The sequence below is a fragment of the Protopterus annectens genome, chromosome 1.part0 (genome assembly GCF_019279795.1).
Source record: "Protopterus annectens isolate FY-2018-M chromosome 1.part0, PAN1.0, whole genome shotgun sequence".
Classification (NCBI taxonomy): Eukaryota; Metazoa; Chordata; order Ceratodontiformes; family Protopteridae; genus Protopterus; species Protopterus annectens.
In genome coordinates, this window is record NC_056725.1 from 1,146,271,352 (window position 1) to 1,146,297,972 (window position 26,621).

General features: G+C 38.0%; 1 protein-coding gene across 1 annotated transcript in view; it reads right to left on the reverse strand.

The window, feature by feature from the left end:
- LOC122800092 (prolyl endopeptidase) overlaps positions 1 to 26,621 on the reverse strand; it is a 1,490,953-nt gene that overhangs the window by 291,239 nt on the left and 1,173,093 nt on the right. Inside the window, 1 exon segment of the mRNA XM_044069645.1 lies at positions 3,385 to 3,485. Coding sequence (XP_043925580.1) covers positions 3,385 to 3,485 — 101 coding nt within the window.

A 26,621-nucleotide genomic window follows, 5' to 3' on the forward strand; every position in this document is an offset into this window, starting at 1 on the left:
GCAAAGCATCGTGGTCATGTCATCCCAGGCAGACAGATACTGGATCCCTTTAGAATGGCACCAGAAGCTTAGCCAATTGTTGAAGTCAATCATTTTGTCCATGTACTGCGGCATCATTCTGGGTGATGGCAGAATACTACTCAGGGCTAAGTTCATACCTGCCTGGGCTACAAGATCGGAGAGCTCTTCCATGTCTCTTTTCATGTAGTCCAGGGAGGTACATCTCAGGTCGTTCACACCATGGACAATGACGGAGTCATATTTGTACTTGTTGTGGCATGACCTGAGTGCGTGGGTTATGTGGCGGATCCTGGCACCCGACAGGCAGCTGACAGTAACCTTCTCCTTGTTTAGCCTGGTGAGTGGGAAATCAGTGTGCCTGACTATAGAGTCACCTATGACTAGTGTGTTGGGTACGTTGTTTTGCCTTATTGGTTGTGGTTGAGTGGCACACTGAGTCTGCGGGCTATGTGTCATTTGGGTTGTATTGGGGGATGGAGGTTGCTTTCTTTCTGCTTTGGAGGTCTCTGTTGCTTAGACAAATTACTGAGAGCCTCTGCAAATGTTTTTGTGTTACTATGTGTGAATTTTGGTGGTGTAGATTTAGTTAGACTATGTGATGAGTGTGGTGTGGTGCAAGTGTTTACCTTCTCCTCTTGGCTGTCAAGTTCAGTCTTGATTGGAGTGAGCTTTACCTCCAGTTTGTTTAGATAAGTGCATCTATCACAAGTTGTAGTGTTGGGTGGTAGGAGGAGAGGGTTGTCCATGTACATGAGGCAATTTCTACATTTCCCCAAGATGCCCAAATTCATCAGATAGACACGAGAGAACACTGGGAGCTGACCCTTGGACATGCCTGAATAAAAAACTATTTTCCTCCAGATAAGTGAGGAAAGTGAGTACAAGAGCTGTTTTTCTCTGAGGAAAGTAAGTACCAAAACTGTTTTCCTCTAGGTAATGAGGAAGGTTGAGTGCTGTAGTAATTAGTAGGTTATTTAGTGCTTACACATTCTGAACAAGTGCTGATCACGAATAAGCAAATTCAAGTGCTAAAACTAAGAATCTGTATCTAGATTAAACTAGTTACAGGAAAGGTTGAAACAAGTGCAAATGCGGGCTTTTAAATCAGAAAGTTGAGAGAAATGAAAAACTGGCCAAACGGCCAATAACTACAATTTCTGGACCAGAACCACTCCTTATGTAGTAGATAGGTTACCTAGTGCTTACCACTCCCACTGATAAGCTACGTTTCCCTCCAACACAGAAAGCTTGGGTGGGGGGGGAGGGGGGGTGCTGAAAAGCTTACAGACAGTCCTGGATACAGCAAATCTGAATCTGGACTACACTAGTTACAGGAAAGGTATATATATATATATATATATATATATATATATATATATATATATATACACACACACATATATATATATATATATACACATATATACATATACATACACAGAAAAGTAGCTAAAACAGCAGTAAAAAAAATTCAAATGCAGTGCAGGCTAGCACACTTGAGTATGTAGCAATGTTAGACCAAACAGTTTAAAAAATGAAATGAAATTAAAAATGACTAAAAACAAGTGCAGAAGGAGTCTATTAGATAGAATGAGGTAAAGAGATGGGACTGGGGGGAGTGTCCCAGATCAAATCTACAGTGGGGGCAGGCAACTGCAAAAGCCTCCAAATTTAAACAAGACAGGAATAGGGAGGGTGGTTATGGGAAAACCAACACCTTCAGCAGAGATCTGAAAAACTATACAGTGAAGCAAAAATAACAGTGCACAACTCTGGTGTCAGCCAGCAATGATATAAAATCAGTCAAACAACAACTACCAGTACACAACTCTGAAGTGCCAGTAAAATATACTCAGCAACTGCTGAAATACAAGCAGTAATTGTCTTATGTTTAGTTGTAAGCCTTGGATGGCTCAGATGCAGACAGAGTACTGGCTGGTCGCCTACCTCACTGGACCTTGGCTTAAACGAGCTTTAAAGGTGAGAATCAAACCCTGCACCTTGTAACTATAAGGTGAACACCTTAACCATTACACCAACTCAATCTATCAATTTCCCATTGTCCTTCTAAACTAAGCAGAACTGAGAAAAGATATTCTAATCTCATATGGAAAACAGACCACTCCATGAAGTACCCCTTTGCCTGATAATTTTAACCAGAATAATCAATGTTTTCTCAGGCACCAGGATAAAGATGGAGCTATCGTTGCAGAAGCCCAACTAGCATGCTCAGTTTCTTCAGGATGTGAATGGCTGTTGGGGAGAGAACTTTGGTCTATGGATCATTGCCATATTCACAATAGCTTTCTGCATAGAAGGTACATGCATATGCTGCCCTATCCAAGTACTGCACCACAACTTCGTCTTATTGAAGCTGAAGGACGCAAGGTCTCAAATTGTTTTCTAGAGACTGAAGGGTGAACAGCAGTGAACTTAGTTCAGGAAAGTTTATATGAGAACCTTTTGCCTATTTATATAAGAGGAACATGCTCTGTGATCCTTTGAGGAGTAGGATAAGGATCTATTCCAGGAGCTCAGCGGAAACTATCTGGACCATAACTGGAAATACAATAATGATAAACTACAACTATGAAAAGATCTCAAACATCTGAATGTAAGACTATCACGTCAGAGCAGTCTTTTAGCTTACAACAAATTTCCTCAAGATGTACATCTCCTAGACAACCAGAAAGCTAAAATATATGCATGCAGATCTTTCATTCTGCTGCACTAATTAATGAAGAGAGAGGTTATTTAAATTCTAAGAGACAAATGATAAAATAATGCATATGCTATTCAGCTTTGTGATCTTGGTAAAACACTTTCACGTCCTTCATGGATTGCTGGCATGCTTGTCGAAGTGAAGGAGAGATAAGAAAACTGCTTATCTGAATGCTGTCCATCAGATTAACAGGTCTGTCACAGCATAATACAAACATTTACAAAGGACAGTGTGCGCACACACAAATACACACAACAGTTAATTATAACACATATAAAAGGTACAACACTGAAATAATTTATAGTCACAAACAAAAGTAAAGCCAGTCATACTTTCATTTCTAAGAGCAGCACTCGTGATTGTACGGGTTCCCATTATGAAATCCAAGAGGCTGAAGATGGAATGGCTTTAATATCGGAAATGCAGTTCATTAATGTGTTTTTTTTTTAGATTGTGGTACAGTGAAGATCGGAAAATTTGCCCTTTCCTCACTGTAGTGCGATCTCGGAGCTGGTATATATAATTAGCGGGGGCACAGCTCCCCACAAAAGTGACTCTGAAGTACTGCATTTTCGATTTTTAAGTCATTCGAATGCTAGTCATTTCGATGTTGTAATATAGACCCGATTGTACCACCTTACCTTTGTGCCATGTCTCTCCATACTCCCCACCTCCTCTGATGTTGGCCACTGCTAAAACACCACCCAGATGTCTCACAAAGATAAGTCTTGAAACACTGAAAAGGGAAATTAAAAATGTTATTAGTCACCATGTTCCAGAAATCATTAAAGTTTTTTTTTTTTTAACTCAGCAATGAAGTCTGAAAAACAGGACAAAAATCAGACCATTCACACAGACTGTTATTTAAAATGTATGCTTGTCCTCAACAGTACACTGCTGTAGCTACCACAGTACTCGACAAACAATATTTTTTTTGGAAGCTAAGGTTTTGTTCCTCAGTTACTAAAAATTGCACACAGCACTGCACTTCTCTCTCTACACCAGATCCTTTTAGTTTTTCATTAGGTTTTACACATTAGCCTCATAAATTTGTGGCACCTTCATTGTGCATAATCAGATTTTTACAGCATGAAGCTGTGATTACAGAAGTTAGAAAATGATTATAATCACTGTCACCTACATTTACTTATTAATTTTTTATAGGGCAGACAACCCTAGTACTGCAAGTGAAATATTATGCAGCAATCTCTGTATGTTATTACACAACATATTGCCATTCTACAAGTACAAAACAGCCCTCATTCCCAAGGAGTGTCAGCACAATTCCTTTTCCAACAGATCACAAATGTCCTGAATCTTAAACAGATGTAAATGAACTCTTCATACTACCAAGGCAATAGCTGGATAGGATCTCAGACTAGGAAAAAGGAGGCACTGGCATCCAAATTTGCTGAAGTATATGACAGAGATACGAGAAGGAGCCCATGACTGACAGGATCAGTTAAATCTACAACCAGCATTAGCTGAAGCAGCATATATATATATTGGAGGGTCAGGAGGACAGTGAAAGGAATGCTGACATCACACCAAACAGATGTAAACACATGAACACTGCAGTCAGAAGATCAACTCCACAAAGTGATCACAGCTTGTCAATGCTACCGGGACACTTTGTACAACAATGGATTAGAGAATTCTATTTGTACCATGCCCAAGAAATTCATGGCTCATTGTTATTGGCCTTGATTCCAAAGTTCATTACTGGAACTCCACATCAGACAGTGTGCATGTGTGGTGACGTAACCAAACTGTAAGCATTACACAAACTCTACTAAATTGGGGAGATTCTTGGGCATTGCTTACAGATGTCGTCAAAATAATTTCATACGGATATCTAAACAAAAACAATGTAGCAGACAGTACTAGAAATTAGTCACTATATGTGGAACCCTTAGGTTCAGTCAAGTACTAGGCAATCCAATCTGCATATCATTAGAAGCATAGCAAAAAACATTCAAAAGTTCCCTCCAGCCTCTAAGAGGGCAAGATAAGATAGACCAGAGAAGAATTCTAAGCTTGTCCATCTATTTACCTATGTTTATCTTGAAGGTGTCAAGGGTGCTAACTTTGTTCGACTTGTAGTGGACGTTTGTTCCACAGGTGAGGGATATGTTGGGATGTGGAATCTATCATCCCAACATGTCTTATCTGTTGATGAAGGTTTAGTTCAGTTAACCAGATATTTGAGATAACATTTGTATTGTGAAGAAATAGAAGGTCAAAGCGAGATCTTTTATAGCTTGAAAAGCTAGACACAGATCTATACAGAGAAGTCTACAAGACACAGAGTAAAGAGACAGGGCTGCCAGTCTGTCGTTATAACTAAGATTTTTGAGGCAACTGCTCTTTTTAGTTATGAATCTCTGAGGTCTCTCAAGTTGAGTTATATGCTTAAATAAATTTATGCCAAGCGGTGCACTATAACCACCAAAGGTTCTGACAGAATACAAGTAAAGGGGAATTAAGACTTCTCTGGATCTGGTGGAGATGTCCTTGGAAATTAGATGAACTAGATACAAGGCTTTTCAAATTACTGTGGAGACATGATTGTTAAATGGTAAGGTATAAACAAGTGCCTAGATCACTTACAACAGTGTCTGATTGGGAGGGGTGTGTCATCTATAGTGAAAATGTTTTGTTTACCAAAATGAACTATGCTATGTTTTCACATTTAATATTTATCCACTGTCATGGCACCAATTGGTAATATGTTCAAAACCCAAAGAACAATTGTAGGTCAGTGGAAAATCAAACACCCAATTTACAGTTGTCTGCAATCTTTGGATAACCACAGGCCAGGGATGTTGGCCTGAAGGTCTAAGAAACAAATGCCAGGTAAGAGAGGGTCCAACACTGAGCCCAGTGGAATAGCACTGGTAACTTTTTTTGCTTACAGAAGTGGCACCTGTGACTTCATGTCAGACAACCGGTTAGCTATCCACTGCACAACATAAGGATTTATATTCAGATTTACAGGTCTGTCAATTAAAGCTACATGGGGAATAGTGCCAAAGTTCTTGGCTAGGTCCAGATATGCTGTATGTACCACATAACTGCTATTCACTGCTTTGGTTACTTTTTCAAAGAAATGAATAAGGTTAAAGAGCCAGGACCTTCCTTTGACCAAGCCAAATCCGTAAGGCTTTAGAAGTGTAAACAGTGGAGAGTTTTACAAGGTTAAAGTAGGGGTTCAGATAGGCCACATTTGGCGCTGATAATCAAACATTATCTCATTATATTTGGAACAGATAGGGACTGCCTTATCAATACTATTTAAGAGGGAGTAGAAATCAGAGGCATAGGTAAAAGCTTTAGCAATGGAATCCATCTGAGGAGGAGAACAGTGGAATTTATTTAGGTCATCAAGTAACTGAAGGTGGTTTACTTTTAAGAAGACCGTGCCTAAACACAGAGGTATTTACCACTGGTTTTAAATGAAAAGTTCACTAATTTATGGCTTGAATTAACACCACAGGGAACATGTATGGAGATATGCAAGTGGTGGCCATATTTGTGAGGACCAGAGCAAGGATATTGGGCTGCTAGTAGGATGGTTAACTATTTGTAAAAGAGAGTTAACGTTTATAAGGTTAACTATTTGTAAAAGAGAGTTAACATTTATAAGGTCAAGGAAGTGTTAGGCATGCTGACCATTGGCTGTGAGGTCAGCCAGTTTACTGATGGATAGTAAAAGTCCCCCAGTAAAAAGGTGTTGGGTTAAAAGGGGATTTCAACAAATGTTAAGCCTGTTATTTTGCTCAGATGGGGGACACAGAGTATTTTAAAACTAGCTATGAAGTACAGTTAGTCTTGAGTGTCTCAGCAAAACAAAAAAAGGCATGCTTAACTAAGATACTACAATTAGGTGATAAATGTACTAGCAAGTGAATACTTACCATAACAGTAGATATTTTACAGGAATTTCTTAAAGTCTGCAGCAGCAGCTTGAAACTCACTACCTGAAACTATGAGGAAAATGTCAGAAAGGAACCATATTTAAACAAGCAAGTAATTAGATCCCTTGGCAATGAATACAACTGCTGCTGTTTTGACACCTACGAAAAACCTGACTTGAAGCAGCAGACAGCAGCAATCACATACGGCAAACCTTATAATGTCTTGCACTTAACTTCTCACATACTTCAACACTGTACGTTTCATTTGCTTTACCAAGATAAGATATTGTTGCTAATCTGTGAACATAATTATCTCCTTTACTTTTACATCCATAGGTACCTGATCGGTTTTGTCTGTATACTTTTATTTATTTATTTAACATTTGCTAAATGGGAAAGTACAACTTGGAACAAAGCCAATTTTCAGTGGAGGCTCGGGGAGAAACATTCCAGATGCATATTTTTGTAACTTTGTGTTTGGTCAGAATTACATTTATTAGAGATAATTTAATAATTTGTTGAAATTTTTAACTGTCACATTGGCCCATGTCATAGCTGAAAATGATCTGCGGACTAGCTACCTTGAATTTGATTCAACAAAGCAAATGAATAAATGTCTGGAATATATTTTCAATTAATAATTCCAGCCCTAAAACTTTCATGCAGGCAAAATTATGGACATTCTAAAAGGTAGGCATTTGTTGATTTGGGCAGCCAAAACGAAGAATAATGTCTGGTAATCAGACAATCAAGAATAAGTTTACCTTAAAAGATCATTTGAACAGAGTACTGCTTCAGAACAGTAAAACTGTACTCACTCTCAAATGGCAAACATGATTCACAAGACTTCCAGTACTGAGATAGTTAAAAAGTTACTATCAGCCACAGAAAGGAAATGCTTGGCTTTGCTACTGCTTTAGAAAGCAGTCTTCTGTAGATCTTTATAAGTTGAAAAAATATATTCAGGGTACTCTCTGTGAAAAGTCTTTTAGTCTTCAACAAAAGAGTGATGTGTAATGCATGAAATAACCAGCAATGCAGGTTTAGGGAACTTTTTCTGAAGAACAATAAAGACAAGAGATATGAATTGAGTTCTGTAATCCTACAATATAAAGATATTTCATGTACTGTACAGAAAAGAAACCCACATATTGCATTACCCATTTTTTCTTGATTTTTCTTACTTTATACTGCTGTCTATTGACTTCAAAATGACTACATTAACTGCCTATGTTTTTAATGAACTGGGCTTTCGGTCGTTTGCTCATGCTTTTATGAATGCAGTTACTTGTGAGTGGTTGTCTTATGTGTCAAGGTTTGTGCATCAACTTCCAGAAAAAGTACACCATGTTGATCCAGTGGTGCAGGTAGTATGCAAATCAGCATTGATAAAGCTAATTGATTTGTAATGGAATTTGAGAACTGCATTAAGAAATGGTGCAATACAGTTCAAATTCATTTAGCATTAATATTAACAAGGAGCAGGTGTACTGTATTATGAAGATGAAGCAAAAGTGTCTGGCTGTCATTTTGTCACTGACAAGGCACATGTATTTTTCAATTTACCACTACAATTTAATGAGCAGCTTTCTGGATTTATTTTTAAACACTATGTTAATTTGTAATCAAAATAAACTAAAAAGAAAAATCTCACTGTATAGTGAAGAGCAGAATGTTAAGATGCAATGGAAAGACCTGTTTTATGCTGTAGCACGGCATCAAATCTTGGTTTCGTATAACATATAAAATGGTGCATACTTTTACTATCATGATTACATGCAATTACAGCTCCAATGCCAGATGTTGGTTTTGCACATTTCTTGAAGTTGTACAAGTCTTGCTTTAGATTGTGCTTTAATAGGTACTGTGTAAGGCAGCGCTACTGTTAGTTTGCACTGAGCAAATGAGTATTGTAATACAGCAGTATGCTCACCACGATGCCTGTTGCACAGAAAAGTGATGTCAGAGCAAAATATTTCAATACTGTGTTTTAATATATACTGCATAAAGCAGTGCTTCCGCTGTTAGAATGAAATAAGCAAGCAGGCAGCATATAACAGTAATGTCATTAAAACATCCAGGCAGCATAGAACAGTCGTCGTCTTCTTTCGGCTGCTCCCATCAGGGGTCACCACAGCAAATCAACTGTTTCCATTTCTTCCTGTCCTCTGCATCTTGCTCTGTCACACCAACCACCTGCATGTCCTCTCTCACAACATCCATAAACCTTATCTTAGGCCTTTCTCTTTTCCTGTTACCTGGCAGCTTCATCCTTAGCATCTTCTTCTCGATGTACTCTGCATCCCCCCACAGCACATGTCCAAACCAATGTAATCTTGCCTCTCTGGCTTTATCTCCAAACCTTCCAACCTGGGCTGACCCCCTAATATACTTATTCCTAATCCTGTCCATCCTCATCATACTCAGTGCAAATCTTAACATCTTCAAGGGCAGCATATAACAGTAATGTCATTAAAACACCTGCTGTACTAAGCAATAGCATTATAACTAATATTATGGTTAGACTACAGCAGTAGTGCACAATTATACTGAAGTAATACTTTCCTCAAAACTGAATTAAATGCCAGCATTGTAGGATTTTTTTAAGTAAAAAAAAATCTTGTACAGGAAGAGCAGCTGAAAACAGTCCATGTTTTGTTGTAATACACTGAACAATAGTGAATTACCTTCAGGTCAGAGTGAGAATACAAAAAATAGTAAATCAAATCTTTCCTTTTGCAGACATCTATAAACGGTGTACATTTTTTGCAGCACTCTAACAGGTTTGTGGGGTATAGGCTTGGCTACATCAGGCTTCTTTGAAAATTTGTTGCACACATCAACCAACTTGCCAGGAGGTGTCATGACTGAGGCCACTGAGGGAGAGGACATATTAGTCTCCAGAAAGATCTCTTCCTCTGGAAATGTGAATTCAGTCGGCCAGGATCCCCATGCTCCATCATCTCCAGAAATTTTCCAAAGGTGGTGTCCTTTGGATGGAATTTAAGTGAAACCTCTCCTTTGTCAAGACCTGTATCGGACGTGTGGGACTCCAATGGGGAGTTTAGTTGTTTCCTCTTACACTGGCTCTTCCTGGTTGGAATGGGAGGATAGTCAAGAACTTTCCTGGGAAGAAGGCACTCCATACTTCTGCAACATAGACTTATGAAGTTTTCTGTCCATTGATAATAGTTGAAGTGGCCAGCATCAACAGACTCTCAGCACAGGACCAACTGGAGCTGCCTCTACCCTTGTGAAGAACTTTACAGCCATCTCCTCTGCACTAACAAGTCAGTAGAAACATCCAGGCCTGAAATGTCAGATGCCGAATGTATGGTGTGACATCACCTCTGCAACACTGGATTTGACCAGTGGCCCACAGCATTTTGGAGACAAAGTGGTTTCTGAAGATTTCAGCACTGAAGGCCCTGCAGTACTGGAGAAAGAGTTTGTACTGAGTTGTCAACTCAAAGCCCCTTAGCCCTGGATGGCAACACCAAGGTTGGTGCTAACCCAATCACCAACGCTGAGGACATCAGCACAGATGATACTGAAGGAGCAATCACAGGTAAAATGGCCTGTTCCAATGTTGTCTGTACTGAAATGAGGACCGCGGAAGAAACGGAACACAAAGAAGGAGAGGTTTGTCTTTGTCCACCCAGGAAATAGAGGTGGGATGAGATGATGCCATACTGAAGGTGGGCCTCAGAAAGGCCAACATCATGTGATCCCAGTCCAAGAGGGTGAGGCTCCTGGAGGACCTATACGATATGAGGGAGGAGGCTAAAGCAGGTATTGAGGGAAGAAACATTAATAGCTCCTTTACTAAAGAGAAACATCCCAACCTTCATGGTGGCAAGTTAGTTGGGCCAGATGACTCCTGCCATGGAGAAGAATCAAACTGGATGGGAGCTGTAATAGAAGAAATTCCCGGTCAACATGGAGAAGCAAGCCTGGGAACTTTGGCTGGAGACCTCTTTTTCAACCACAAGGTTCATGAGCCCCATGATTTTCTTTTCGCCACTATAGATAACTTGGATGAATTGCTAATCTTAGCTTCTGAGGTCGCCCTTTCAAAAGTTGTAGACTTGGAATGTAGCAATCCTTTTAGCACAAGTATGCTTCTCCTATCCAGCAGCATGTGTAAACTGGAATTCTTATAATTGTAACAGTTGCTATCTGGGGGCAGCCGTGGTGGTGCAGCAGTTAACGTTGCAGCCTCATAGCGAGTGGTTCTCAGGTTTAATCCTCGGCTGGGGTGCCTTCTGTGTGGAGTCTGCATGTCCTCCCTGTGGTCGCGTGAGTTTCCTCCGGTTTCCTTCCACATCCCAAAGACATGTTTGTAGGTGGATTGGACACTAAATTGTCCCTAGGCTTGAGTGCGTGTGTGCGTGTGTGTGCCTTCTGTGGAAATTTGGGCGCCGGGCTGGCAACTCGACACCATAAAACTCCACTGCAATTCTGAGTGGACAGGTGATGCACTGTGGTGACCCCTAACCGGGAAAAAGTCGAAAGAAGAAGAAGTAACAGTTGCCATCTAAATGTCTCATACCAAAACAAGCCACACACATCATGAAGGTCCTGTTGGGTGAAGTTTTATGGCCAGATTGCTTACATTTTAAATCCTGACTTGGATTCCTTCTCCATCCATCCTGGCTGGAATGCTCAACAAACCAAAGTCCATCACCAGCAGGAAATACCTGGTGAAAAGGACAAATGAGATTTAGCAGTGCTCCCTACTGATTAAAAAAAATAATATATATGTGTATATACATATATATATATATATATATATATATATATATATATATACACACACATATATATATATATATATATATATATATATATATATATATATATATATATATATATATATAGTTTTATGTCAGACTTCGGTATGACTAGGGACAGGAAGGGAATAAGTGGGGACAATCAAGGAGAGGGGAAAAAGGAACCAAAGAAGCTTATCAAGAGCTAGAGAAAAGCACTAACCGAAGCAGACAAATTGTTTTCTTGATTTAATGTGTGTATGTATAAATCACTACTTATATCGTTGAAATTCAAGAACAAAATCTCCTGAATGCTTAAGTTCACATAGAAAAGGTTGAAGCTGCAACTGTGGCAATGACATCTGGAGTCTCTTCTTGCAGCAGGGATTTATGGGAGCTCGAGCTTGTAAAAAGAGTCTTGGCTGAGAAACTGGCACCAGAAGTAACCAATTCAGCTGTTCTAGTGTCTACAGAAGGCCAAATTAAATACACTATTTCATGGAAAAACATCCCTGGTCACAACTCTGGTCCAACCAGCCTATGCTTGGTGCATGCTGCTGTGCAAAAGACTGAGATGCCATCCCCTCATCCAGGATGGGTAAAGCCTGCATCAACTGCTCTTTCAAATTCCCTGGACAGTCCCTTCAGATCCCAAGCCACTAAATGAACCTAATCATATTTGAAGCAGTCAGGGTTTTATTTCTTTTTCTACCACTGAGCTGGTTATTCGTAGCTCGTTAAAGCTTAGTATAATTCCTCCTTTTCCTAGTTCAAAGTTGGATGTAACCTTGTGTAAATATGTGCAACCTAGTTTTAAGTTGCAGACTTAATAATCTGACAAAAGCCTTGAGGAAATCTTAGACCCTGCAGTCTACATAGACTCAATGCATAAATCTCAACCTTCCAATCTGTGTGTACTCAAAGTGCATAAATCTCACTCCGATACTGATGACGAGTCCCTTGCTACTCCCTGGCAAAAAATCAGATCAATCAACTAATACACATGAAACATCTACATTACTTTTCAGAATTCTAACAAACCTTAAAAATCAGTACTCCTGAATTCATCTTTGTGCCCCAGGTGTGAAATTACCTAAACACACACTAGCTTTATGCTTCCAAGGCAGCCAATCAATAGTTAATATTCAGAACTCTTAAGTCTACAAGCAACACAATTCAATATGACATAGCTACTAACATGTTTATATACAGAATGATACCAACATAATTTTAACTCATTATCCTATTACCTCCAATGAATTTAAATCACTAAACATTATTTTATTAGAAAAACAAGTCACATTATCTTCATTCAGTAAATTAACTGTGTAGGAAATTAAACAGTTGTACTTGCTTCTAAAGTGTGTTCTAGCTCATTACTACTACTGTTGTTTCAAGCAGTTTTATCCACTCAGTACTGTATTCATCAGTCTGTTGTATTACACTGTGAATTAATTTCTGTGTTGTTGGGATGCCTTCTCAGTGACCCCCCCCCCCAAATGGAAAATACCCCTCAGAGCTAACCTCATCGACAAAGTGCAAATGAATAAAAACATTTTTGAACAATCTGGCAACTTTATACATAGTACTATATAGGTTTCTGTGGATGTGGGCATTTTTATCTAAACCAGCACACTAATGAGCAACAAAGGAATCAGTCAAAAGGCAGAAGAGGTTAAAACATTTCAAGTTACAGTATACATACTTGTAAATCAGGAGAAGTGGACAGGAAAATGGTCATCCTCAGAACAGACAAAGAGAAGATATAAACATGAAACTGGCAGCAAAATAGCTCAACAACTAGGATCCGAATGGATGTAGTACTACTACTTCAATAGCACAAAATAAACATGTAATGAAACAGGTTCACTTTATTCTAGCGCCTCGGTGTAACCACCTTCAAGGAATAAAACAGTGAAAAACCTTACCTTGTAAACCAAATTTTAAATTACACTCAATTAATTAAGTTAATCAATTAAAACAATTTCCAATTTAAAGCAAACATTTCCAGTTTAGCTCATTATTCAAGCCTTTAGGAACTAAAGTTTTATATTTTAAAATATACATACTTTCTTTGCATATTAATTTTTGTTTTAATATATTTAGCAACTTCTATACATACAATTTGTTCCAAAATGGTGCCATTCAACAAATCAAAATCACTATTGTGATAAGTTTTAAAATGTGAGGATATTATTTTATCTTCCCTTTGATTTTTTATCTCTCTCAAATGCTCCATAAATCTAACGCAAAACTTTATCTTGGTCTCCCCTATGTAATACAAATGACATGGACATTTTAAGACGTATATTACTCCTTTACTTTCACAGGAAAATGTTCTCCCAGATGAAACATTTCACGTTGTTAATACTGTGAAATGTATCAACTATATGTGCACATATGCTATATTTGTCACATCTAAAAGTTCCCCTAGCTGATAAGGGTCTTCCAATGTCCATGGTTGGCATACTAAAGGTGCCACGGACCACCATGTCTTTTATATTTTTACCTCTATTATATGAAAAAATGGTTGTCTTGATAAAATAGTATCCAAAAATGTATCCTGCACTAAATACTTCCAGTAATGTTTAATCAAATCCACAGTTGCTTTACTACTGACATTGTAGACAGATACATAATATATTGGGTTCATCATGTAGTGGTTCTTCTCATTATTATGCTCATATCTCCCATGTCTCGTGCTTCTTTTTTCCTTTCCCTTGTCTGCCCCCTTCCCATTTAGTATTTTATCTTGGGCTTCCTGTATGGAGCTTAAATCATACCCTCTACTCAAAAACATCTTTATTGTTTTTCGCATTTCCTATGACACTAAGTCTTCATCATTACACAATTTAGCTATCCTTAACTCCCCATATGGTAAAGCCTTCAACACATGGGGGATGACAACTGGTGTCATAAAGGTATTGACTTATCTTCAAATTTACTTGTTGTAATACTTCCAATCTCCTTTCCTTCTAAAACTAAATCTAAATAAATAACTTTTGTACCTTTTCGTAGGCCGTCAAAAGACAGACAAAATTAATTTTTATGCAAATCAAATATAAAATTCTCTACGTCTGTCCAACCACCTTCACATACAAAAATAAAATCATCTATATATCGAAAATAAAAATGAACATATTTTTTCATAAAAAAGTGATTTCATAAAAGAACAAACAGGTTGGCATACATAGGGCAAAAGCTGCCCCCATGGCCATGCCCTGTTTTTGTCTGTACATTTGGCTAAATAAAATAATTTTTAAACAAAAATCTACCATTTCAATAATAAGATTAGAAAAAGGAGCGTCACCCAGAAAATATCTGAAGGCTTCTAACCCATCCTTATGTCTAATTGATGTATATAAACTTTTCAAGTCAAGAACTAACCAATATTTATTCTCATTCCATACAAGTGGAGAAATTTTTCGCAAAAAATCTAAACTATCTTGTACATATGCAGGTGTCGTTTGTACATATGGTAATAATACTTTATGTAACACCAAACCAATATTGTGTAGAAAATACTTGCAGGGTGAAATTATAGGCCTCAAAATACAACAGCAAAGCAAAAAAAGCAGCAAATACAAAGAACAACAAAGACCAGGAGCCCAATGAATAAAATTTATTCCTCTCTGACATCTCGGCATACACTGCCTTCTTGGAGTACACAATCACTTCACATCAAATCTACATTACTAAATAAGCTATTAAACAACAAAGTCATCAATTAATATCATGGAATACTTAAAAGGCACTTCCATTAAAGCAATACATGCCAATCAAAATCAATATTCATACCCTTAGGAAACAAAGTATCAAACTTTAATATATATACACTGCTTCTTTATAAAGAATTTTATTCTTGCTGATACCCTCACACAAGAAAACAAAATCTATTTTTTTCCAAAATAGTGGCTTGCAGACCACAAACAGAACTGCCATGTGCTTCTAAAAAATGTGTCACTGAACTCTGTTTCTTCTTATTTAATATATCACAAACATGTTCTAACAGTCTTACTTAAAAAGCCCTCTTGGACTCCCCCACACAGAACAAGGACATCTGAGTGCATAGGAAATTTCAAGGGGATATTTATTATCTGAAAGCAACAAGTTGCCATCCTGGGCATATGACTGAAGCTTTACCTTATGGTGAATGCATACGTCTTTATAGACTATGCAGTGATGAACAAATTTTTTAAGAGAGATAGGTTGTTTTTGATACATTTAAAAAGTGAGTTATGGTGAAGATCTAATTGCTAAGGCATGGTTTAGATTTAATAAAGAATATATAGGGAATAATAACAGAAAATGGAAGGTTGTTCCCAGAATAAATAATACTGAATCTGAATGTGATTTGTATTTTGTGACCACACATACTGGATTAAATAATAGGCTTCATGAGATCGTACAAACACAGTGGCAGTTATCTAATTTAAAAGCTGGAAGTTCATGGATGCCTAAGAAACGTGTTGCTTCTTATAGAGTGGGCCGTAATGTTAAGAGATTTTTTGGTGAAATCTAGGTTTTGTAGACCTAAAGAGGTCTTATATGAATCATCTAGAATTAGATGGACAGTAGGATGTGGCAAATGCAAGGCATTTAAATTCATTGTATCTTATTTTGGACTTTTAAATGGTTGAAAATTTGAAGTTTGTGGAAATTATTGATGTGACACTGAGGGCACTACTTATGCCCTCAGATGTCCTTGTAATAAGTTCTGTGTGGGGGAGTCCAAGAGGGCTTTTAAAGTAAGATTACTAGAACATGTTCGTGATATATTAAATAAGAAGGAACAAAGTTCAGTGGCACAACATTTTTTAGAAGCACATGGCAGTTCTGTTTGTGGTCTACAAGCCACTATTTTGGAAAAAAATAGATTTTGTTTTTTTTTTTGGGTAAGGGTATCAGCAAGAATAAACTTCTTTATAAAGAAGCAGTGTATATATCAAAGTTTGATACTTTGTTTCCTAAGGGTATGAATGTTGATTTTAATTGGCATGTATTGCTTTAATGGAAGTGTCTTAAGTATTCCATGATATTAATAGATGACTTTATTGTTTAATGGCTTATTTAGTAATGTATATAAGGCAAGTGTTTGATGTGAAGTAATTGTGTACTCCAAGAAGGCAGTGTATGCTGAGACATCAGAGAGGAATACATTTTATTCAGTGGACTCCTGGTCTTTGTTCTTTGTTGTATTTGTTGCGAAATTATAGGCCTGCCTTTCTATTATTGGCAGACAGAAAAAAACAGCCTTTTCACTGTTTCTGTTAAACAGACTGTCTCATTTTCACTAAAATATCCTAACCTCACATTTTTATCCAACATCACTTCAATGTTTAATAAAGCTTGTTCACAAATTTTTCTATCACATTTTTTATCCACATCCTCATTTTCTAAGTGGTCCATGCACATTCTATTGTACTGCATTACATTCATCACTACTATCGTATTACCTTTATCGGCAGGTTTTATTATTAAATCTTTCCTACTTTGTAATTCTTTTAAAGCCTGCCATTCTCTGAATGTTAAATTGCAACTTATATCCTTTTTATTTTTTAAAATATCCTCAAAGATGTTCTCACCCCCAAAACCTATCAAAGAACTAAAATGTGCTGTGTGTGCATTATCAAACGGTGGGATAAAGTTATTTAATACAGGGATAGCAGATACATCAATCTTAAAATGTTTGCCTTTTTGGCTTTTTCCAGGTTGGGGGTCGCCATAGTGGAACTTTGGTCTGCTAATGATTGGCAGTATATTTTTTATGGTGCCGAGTTGCCAGCCCGACGCCCAACCTTCAGCGAAGGCACGCCCATTCACGCATGTCTTTCGGTGGCCACTCGACGGCGGGGAGGACATGCAGACTCCACACAGAAGGCACTCCAGCTGTGAATCAAACAAGAGAACCTCTTCCTGTGAGGCAACAACGCTACCGCTGTACCACCGCAGCTTGTCTTAAAATATGCATTTAAATCAGTGCTTTCAATTTCATCTTCATTAACCAACATTTCTTTCACCTCCTCACAACGTGAATAAAAGCTATCTTCAGACTCGCTTATTGTTAAAGCTATATCATCAGTTACCACATTAATATTAGTTGTTTGCATGGCAAAATAATTCCTTAAATGTAATTTGTGAACAAATCTGAACATTTTTTGTTTCATAACAAGAGCCCTGGGCATAATAGTGGGCACAAATTTAAGTCCACATTTCAAAACTGCTGTTTGTTCCTCTGTTAAGTTACAGTTTGATAGATTAAACACTAAATTAGGTTCAGTACATACCCTGTTATCCCTACCATTTAGATCTTTTATTGTATTGTTATCCATTACTTTGTCCTTGTTTGAAGTCACTTCTTTGGCCTTTGTACGTGTCCTGTTCATTATATCAGCTGTTTCTACCCCTTTTCCGACCTTGTTGGAATTGATTCTGCTCCCCTTGGCTCTGAAAAGCACGTTTATGATCTTCCGGGCGTTGCAGTAGGTTTGGAAATTCCTCATTCTCGTCCATTCCCCAGTCACTGGTTCCCCTCCGATGACACAAGAGAAGCAGGGGAAGCCCTTTTGAAACTTAAGCGATGACGTTGTTGATTTCTGGGTTTCCGATTGGACTGGGGCACAAATGCATGTCCCCATTCATAGTCGTTGATGTCTCTCGACAGTTTATTCTTTTTATATTCAATTAAGTCTGCTTCTAAAGTGGACAATTTTTTATTGATTTTCTCCAATAAATTGGTATTGTTCTGTGCCCCCAGAGAGGTACTGATAGTGTGGGATAAAGTGGCCAGTTCTTGCTTCAGTTTCCTATGCTTCACCTAATCCCTCTCCAGAAGGATATGCAGCCATTCTGCCACACATTTGTGTGAAGCATTAACCTAACCTTCCCTGAACTGCTTTCTCTATGGGGCAACTTATCAAAAGGCAAACTGGGGCTTTTTATAAACTGTAATCCCCTCAGTGTTATTTTAAGATCTATATATCATTGCAGTCCCAAAATGTTGAAATATGTTTTAATTTCCTTCTCCAACAATCTTTCAGATTTATCACACATTTCCCTTTTAGTTCTGGGAATCATATTCAATATTTGTCCCACAGTAATAAAGGGATCAGTCACTCGTTTAGATCTCTCATTTATGAAGGTATCAAAGAGAGGACCAGTACCTTGACTTACAGGACGGTTTTCCATAAGTGAACTAGAAGCATGTAGAGTACCATTCAAATAGTGTTCTATTGTCCTCTGGGATCCCACCTGGGACCCCAACCCTCTGGCTGCTCCTAGTACAAAGATGGAATCCTCATGAAAAGGATGAGGAACATCCACATTTGGATCTGAACACATATCAAATAATACCATAACCAAACCTCCTCTTCTGCTCCAAAATAGCTCAACAACTAGGATCCGAATGGATGTAGTACTATTACTTCAATAACAAAAAATAAACATGTAATGAAACAGGTTAAATTTATTCAAGCGCCTCAGTGTAACTACCTTCAAGGAATAAAACAGTCACAAAAACCTTATCTTATATACCAAATTTTAAATTGCATTCAATTAATCAAGTTAATCAATTAAAACAATTTCCAATTTAAAGCAAACATTTCCAGTTTAGCTCATTATTCAAGCCTTTAGGAACTAAAGTTTTATATTTTAAATAGATATATAAATAGATAAAATATCCTCCCATTTTAAAACTTATCACAATAGTGATTTTAATTTGTTGAATAGCACCATTTTGGAACAAATTGTATGTATAGAAGTTGATGAAAATATGTTAAAACAAAAATTAATATACAAAGAAAGTATATATATATTTTAAAATATAAAACTTTAGTTCCTAAAGGCTTGAATAATAAGCTAAACTGGAAAATTATTTTAATTGATAGATTAATTGAATGTAAATTAAAGTTTGGTATATAAGGTAAGTTTTTTTTTACTTTTATTCCTTGAAGATGGTTACACCGAGGCGCTAGAATAAAGTGAACTCGTTTCATTACATGTTTATTTTTTGTTATTGAAGTAACAGTACTACATCCATTCGGATCCTAGTTGTTGAGCTATTTTGGAGCAGAAGAGGAGGCTTGGTTGTGGTATTATTATGAAACTGGCAGCAGTTTGCAGAATGGATCAACAGGCAGAAAGGCTGATGGAGACTAAATATTCTGAATGCAAAATACAATACCTTTAATTTAGTAACACCCAGTAACAGAGCAAACTTCAGTACTTTAAATCAGGTGCATCTGAAGTAACCAGCATTTCAACCTACTCATAAGGGAGACATCGGGAACTTTTTCTTACACATGGAGAGGAAGGCACACCCTGAAATTCATTAACATCCACCCTAAGTGTGCACTGTGAGTGAACAGACAACCCAAGTATAACTTGCACTTTCTTCCTCCTAATTTTAGTTTTATACTGATTTTCTTGCGGCCTTAAATATTGAGGGGGATTCAAAAAAGTTACATGTACATACTGTAATCTTTCTCAGTGACTAAAAAGCACAAAAAATGTAGTGGTGATGTTCCTGAATACAGGTAGTGTACACTTGGTGGAACAGATTAGTTAACTCTTACACTATTTTAAATTCTGGAAAGTGGTAAGCACCTGAGAAAAAGTGATTACCACATCACAGGGCTCACAGCCAATGTTTCATGGTTGAGATTTAGTGATTAGTTGATGTTTTTAAATGTACTTTAGCACTACACCATGTACTGCATAAACTCCTGAACAGCACTTTCCCATCAGGAAATGTTTTGGTCATACCATTCCTATCTAAAATTTGTTTTAAAATGTGCTGTTTCCTTGCACTGATGTCACTGAGGAAAAAAAGACAGTTTAAGCTCAGTGACTTAGATATGGACAAAGTGTCTGCTACATACACAGACTTTAATGGGTGCACCACGGGCTATGGTGGAAGGTGTTCCACTAAAGTCTATGGATGTAGGTCATATTACTCTACGGTAATGTCACGACCAGAAAAGCTAACATTTTTTGGGCCATGGTTTAATAAATTTATGAAGATTTTAATTAAAGCCCGCAAAAAGTAAGGATGGACAACCTGGAAAATACACTGTGGCACCTGACTTATCGAATGCCACAATGTATGCATGTAGAAACATTGGCAGATCACTTTAAGTCACATCAGCTCAATCAGTCACAAGTGTGCCTCAATGAAATAGTATTGTGTAAGCTGGAAGGAAAGCGAAAGAATCAAGGCTGCCATTACACAGCAACACAGTATTATATAATGCATACCAAAACAATAAAGAACCTGCTCTTACAGTGGTCAAAGAAAGGGGCAGGAAAAACAATGAAGAAGGAGAAGGCATCCAAGAACACTGACTTAGTAAACTACTCAGTATCAGATAAATGCTTCCAATTCTTAATTAATCAAAATGATTTCTCAGTCAGGGATATCATCTGAAATATCATACTGACTTGGTTTGGACTCTTCTCCCCAACCACGGTGACAGACCCTGTAATTAAAGATCAAAATGGCACAATCTTTAACAGTAAGATAAACATTATTACAAATTGAGCATCCTTTCTACACTTGTATTGCATCACAGTTGCCATTGTGAAAGAAACACTGATGAAAAAAAGTCCCGGACAGTATCTCTCAATGATCATATAAATATGTTTAGGATGCTTTCAGTGAGTTTTATAATGTTATTTTCTTCTGAATTAATGAACACATACTGGTAAAACATACATGAAAAATAATTCAACAAAAGTGCGTTACAATCACACAATTACCATCACATGTACAGTAAAAAAAGTACCAAAACTGCCTTGTCATAATGACACATGCAAATTAAATAAAACGCAACAGCTGTTTATTTTTCTTATTAAATCTTCCATATTTAACTAAGAATTTAGCTTGGAATCAAAGGCTGGGGACAATAATGAAGTATGATTTAACTGCAACAGAAAAATAAAAGGGAAAGCTGTGAATTTAATACTCTTAGAAAAAAAGAAATATTAGTGTAAACTTCGTAATAAGGAAAAATAAGTTAAGAGAAAAAACAGACAGAGACACCTTTTTACATAACTGTAGATATACCTGCTGTTATAATGCTGGAAGGTGTTCCACTAAAGTCTATGGATGTAGGTCATATTACTCTACGGAAAAGTATATAAAGTAAAACAAAGAAAAACCTCAGACCAGATACTATACCTGTGTCTTCCCATACAGAGTCAAGCAAAACTTAACCAAACCTCTACCAACCATCGGTATTATGTGGACATGTCTCTGGCTTACACTGACAAGGAGCAGTAATACCATTTCTCAAAAGGAAGGACTCAATCATATCAGCCTGATCAGCATTCTATGTAAAATCCTGGAGCAAGTCTTAATGGGGCTTCCTCAAAATGACATGGGATGATCTTCTGTTAGGAATGGAACAGTATGGGTTTAGCAAGGAGAGGTCTTGCCTTCTGAATCTTGTACCATTTAATAAAGAGGTAAATGTAGCACTTAAAGACTGATAGTGCATGCTGCTTACTTTGATCTTGCAGGGGTATGTGGCACTACTCCTAAAAAGGGAATAATCAACAAAATAAATGTAAATCTGTTCATAATTCAGTCAAGCAAAATACTGCACAGGCAAAGGGACACAAGGGTCACTTTTTTGATATAGTATAAGGCATGAGAAGGTGTGCACTGTACTGGATGTCCGGTAATAGATGCATATGTATAACTCTTAAATGTCTTACTGTACTTGGGCATCTGTACTGTACTACAGCTTGAATTTTACATGTAGTAGTTATGTATGCTAATTATATGTTTGGTACTGTATTTTAATGTAATAAACAGTTCTGCTACTCATTTTTTGCTGAGTGCTGAACACCCTCAAAAGTGCCTTACTGCACTTATCAAATTGACATTTACACTTAACTACTGCTGAATGCTGTGTTACAGCTTTTTAACTATGTAAGTCTATATTAGGATAATAACCACAAGGACCTTTATAAGCCTAGCCATGCAACCCAAATGTGAAACACAAGTTGTATGTTTTAAATGTTTACACAGGGGTGACTGTTGGTTACAACATGATTTATTGAGTCTCTGTCCAGTGATGTGGGTATTAGACCAGGGGTGAATTTTCTATTTCCAATACAATGGTCCAGGTTATGCTTAAATAGGGTTAGAGAGGGACTTTGTTTTACATGGATGGGGAACCTGTTCCAGAGAAAGAATTCTCTGAGATACAGTCCTGTCTCTCCAATATGTCTTGTTTTAAGTTGCAAGCAAAATTTGGCCCTTGCATCTAGTAGTTCTGATGCAGTTTGTTTTGCAGATGTACAAAAGGTTTATCAGAGCAGGGTCCAGGGATGCCTCTTATGACAGGCATAGATCACCTCTCAATAGTCAGTAGGTGACCAAGTGTAGAGATAGTGCTTTGAAGTGATCCACATATAACACTGTGTTTACGCCCTGCATTCTTGTAAGGAACCATTGTGGATGTTCCAGTTGCTGCACGTGTCTGGCCAGGTACATACTGAAATGGGCATTACTCTCAATGATGGGTATGATGAGGGCCAAGTATAGTGGTAGAATGACTTCCCTGGACCTAGATGCCATGCACAAGTTACAAGCTGAGCAACAGAATGACTTCCTTACTACCTTGGGTACATATTTTTCGAAGGCCGGGTTACTGTCTACAAGTGTTCCCAGATCCCTGACTAGTGGGTCAACTCTTAGGGGTGTTTTATTGATGATGTAGTTTGCTGAAGTGGCAGACTTCCAAAAAGCTACTATAATGCATTTCTTGGCATTGCGTTTTAAGCCGTGGCCTTGGCACCACTCACTTTTCTGTGTTAGACCCTTTTACAAGGTGTTGGTGTCTGGAGGGGGGGGGGGTGATTCTAGGACTGCACCCAGTTTGCAATCATCTACAAACTTGGTTAGCCAGAGGCCTTTGACTTCTGAGAAGGAGATGCTACAGAGGAGTAGGCCCAGCATAGAAACTTGAGGTACGGTACTGATGACTGACCTCTTTGAAGAGGTGGTCTAACCAATCCTAACTTCCTGGGTCCTAAATCTGGGTATCTAGCTATCCAGCATGTTATACCGGGGTTTATGCCCAATTCCATAAGTTTGTTAATGTCAGAATTGGCTACTGTATCATATGCCTTTGCCAGGTCAAGGTAAGCAGTATGCACTGTTTTATTCTCATCCACTGCCTTGTTTGCCTTCTCAAAGAAGTCCACCAGGTTCAGCAGGCATGACCTTCCTTTGACAAAGCCAAACTGGGATGGATCCAGTCTCTGAAGGTTTCCTGTGTCTTTGTTGATCATTTCCATGGCTTTGCATATAAGACTAGTCAAACTGATGGGTCTGTAGCTTCTAGGATCTGTTGATGGTCTTATGATGAGGGATGACTGCTGAAGTTCTCCATTCTCGTGGCATGAAGTCTGTTTTAAGACTACAGTTAAATAGTAAATCCAGTGGCCCCAATAGGTCATATTTTAAGACTATTTAGGAGGCGTACAGAGATATTATCAGAGCCCAGTGAGGCTGTGTCTTGACCTTAGTGAGTGCAGCCAAGACATGGTCACTATTTATACTTGCAGGGGTTATGTTTGAAGGTATTTTTGGGAGGTGGCTGGGGGTGAGGAGAAGGTAAAATTGGAACTAAATTTGTCAGCCAGCAGATTCACTATATCGGCCATCTCAGTGAGTGCAGCACCATTAACCACCAGTTCAGTACACTGCTGTATGCTGCCTTTGAGATTTCTGACATAGCTGAAGAAGGCCTTGTAGTTGTCTTTTGCCTGGGAAGCTACTTTGACCTCACAACTGGCTTTACCGGACTTAATTAGCCCTCTGAACTGCCTGTTTATTATGATGAGACAGTTCTTATCTTTATGGGAGTTATTTTTGCCATTTTTTTCCTTTTGTTGTATAACTTGTTTCATCTAGGATGCCACTGGGGTGGTTTATTTTTGGAGTTAGTTTTGGGATTACTTCTGGTAGGTACAACAGCCTCTATGCATGGCTGTACAGAGTTTCTATTAACAATTCTATATAGGCTGCTATGTTCTCTAGAATTGGAAGGGCACTGACTTTTGACAAACTATCGCTTAATAAAAGGTAGTTTGCCTTGGAATATTTCCTGTTACTGGGGTTACCAAACTGATTTGAATTTCAAATAAGAAAGCTTTATGATCAGACATTAACAGGGAGGATGTGACATTGGGGGTGATGCAGCATTCTTCCATATTTATGAGTATGAGATCCAGTATGCTGTAACCTCTAATGGGTATATGCACTAACTGGATAAGGGTGTTTGAATTTACAAAGTCCAGGAATCTCCGTGCCTGCAGATATGGGGCCGTGTAGAATTTCCAGTATATAGAAGGGTAATTAAAGTTCCCCATAAGTAAGGTGTGAGGTTGGATGGTGACACTCTCCAATAGGCAAGTTATGTATGTACTACAAGTTTCATAGGACATAGAGGGTGACCTGCAGCTTTCTAGGACATGGTATGGGACTTTTTATGGTGCTCTGCATATGGAGAAACTCCAGCACATCATCCTGTTTAACCAACCTAAAGGTATGGTTGTTACTGATGTATATCGGGAAACCTCTACCTTTAGTACTGTCTGTGCAGCTACTGGTCTACAAGTGTGAAAGGCACTGAAACCTTGCACTGTTAGGGTACGTTCCACAGCTTTAAACTATGTATCTAACTGCACAGATGTCTATATTCTCCAGAGTAAGCAAGGCTTGGAGGGAGTTTACCTTTTTGTTTAGTACCCTGGCACTGAGCAGTAAAACCGCAAGGGTCAGTTGATTTGATTTTGCTGTGCTGTATCCACAAAAAAAATAACAAAAAAAGTGAGAAGCAAACGCAAGCAACAGAAGCACACCAGACAGCACACCAGACGTAAGCAAATTTAATTTATTTTATTTTAAGACAGCTTAAGCACACAAAGTTGGTAAAGTTAGTCTTTAGCTGAGAGTGAGAGTGAAACAGTAAAAAACACACACTTATAAAAGAGCAGCGAGTGTTAGCTAGGTTACACCCTTCTAGCTGCATTTAATTTTTTTTTTTTTTAAGCGCTAGTATACCGCCAAAGGCTCAACATGCACTCTGATTTTGCTGTGCTGATAGATTTGTCAATTTGGTATTGCCTAAAAAAGGCTCTGTGGGGAAGGATAAAGTTTTAGCCAGTACTTGAAAACATAGAGGGGGCAGGTGCAGACCATCCTTGGCAAAGCAACATAGTCTTAACTATGCCTTCCCTTGCTGACAAATATTAGATCCCCTTAGAATGACACAAGAATCTCAGCCAATTGCTAAAATCAATCATCTTTTATTGGAATTGTGGCATCATCCTTGGTGAAGGTAATATGCTGCTCTATGCTAGGCCCATACCAGCCTGAAAGACATAGAGATCTATGTTTCTCTTCATATAATCTAGTGACCATGAGTATGTACACCTCTCGCATACTGCATGCATTACTTTAAGGATTAAGTGGTTGTTAGTAAACATGAGACAATTGCTACACTGTCTCAAGATACCCATATCCACCAGGGTGGCTGCTGAGAAATTAGGAAACTGCATATAAATATCCAGTCCCCTTACTGGTGTGCTACAAGGATGTGGCATATGGGAGTTAACACAAAGCTATTGGAGCGCTTTTTTTTTTGGGAATGAGATGAAGACGGACTAGGCTACAAAATACGAAGTATTGCCACTCGATGCGCAAGTAGTTGCACTAAGCTTGTCAGTGTGCATGGCGTTTGCTCTACACTTGAGGCTTTACCGGGTACCACTTTATGGGCAGTTTTAAAGGGCAAATTTGCTTCTAGATGTCTGCATCTGTACAGGGTACTAGCACAGCAAGGAATTCTGTGCAAACATGCCAAATTTATACCGATACTGGAAATAAAGAAAACAGACTACTGAGCTATCTGGCCAATAAAATAACTACATTTAGAGCTCTTGTGTGTGTGCTGCCCACCTCAGATAGTCCAAACAGCTGCTGCCACTAGATGAATAATCTCAGACCTAATAACGTAAAAGCACAGTAAAAGAGTGTCTGAAGTACAATACTACCACATACAAACAAACTTAAGGAAAGATGCAAGGAGAGTCAATAATTAATTCAAGATATCAACAGCATTGTACGTCAAATAGCTTATAAAAGTGTGATTATTCAACAAAAGTACTTCAGTT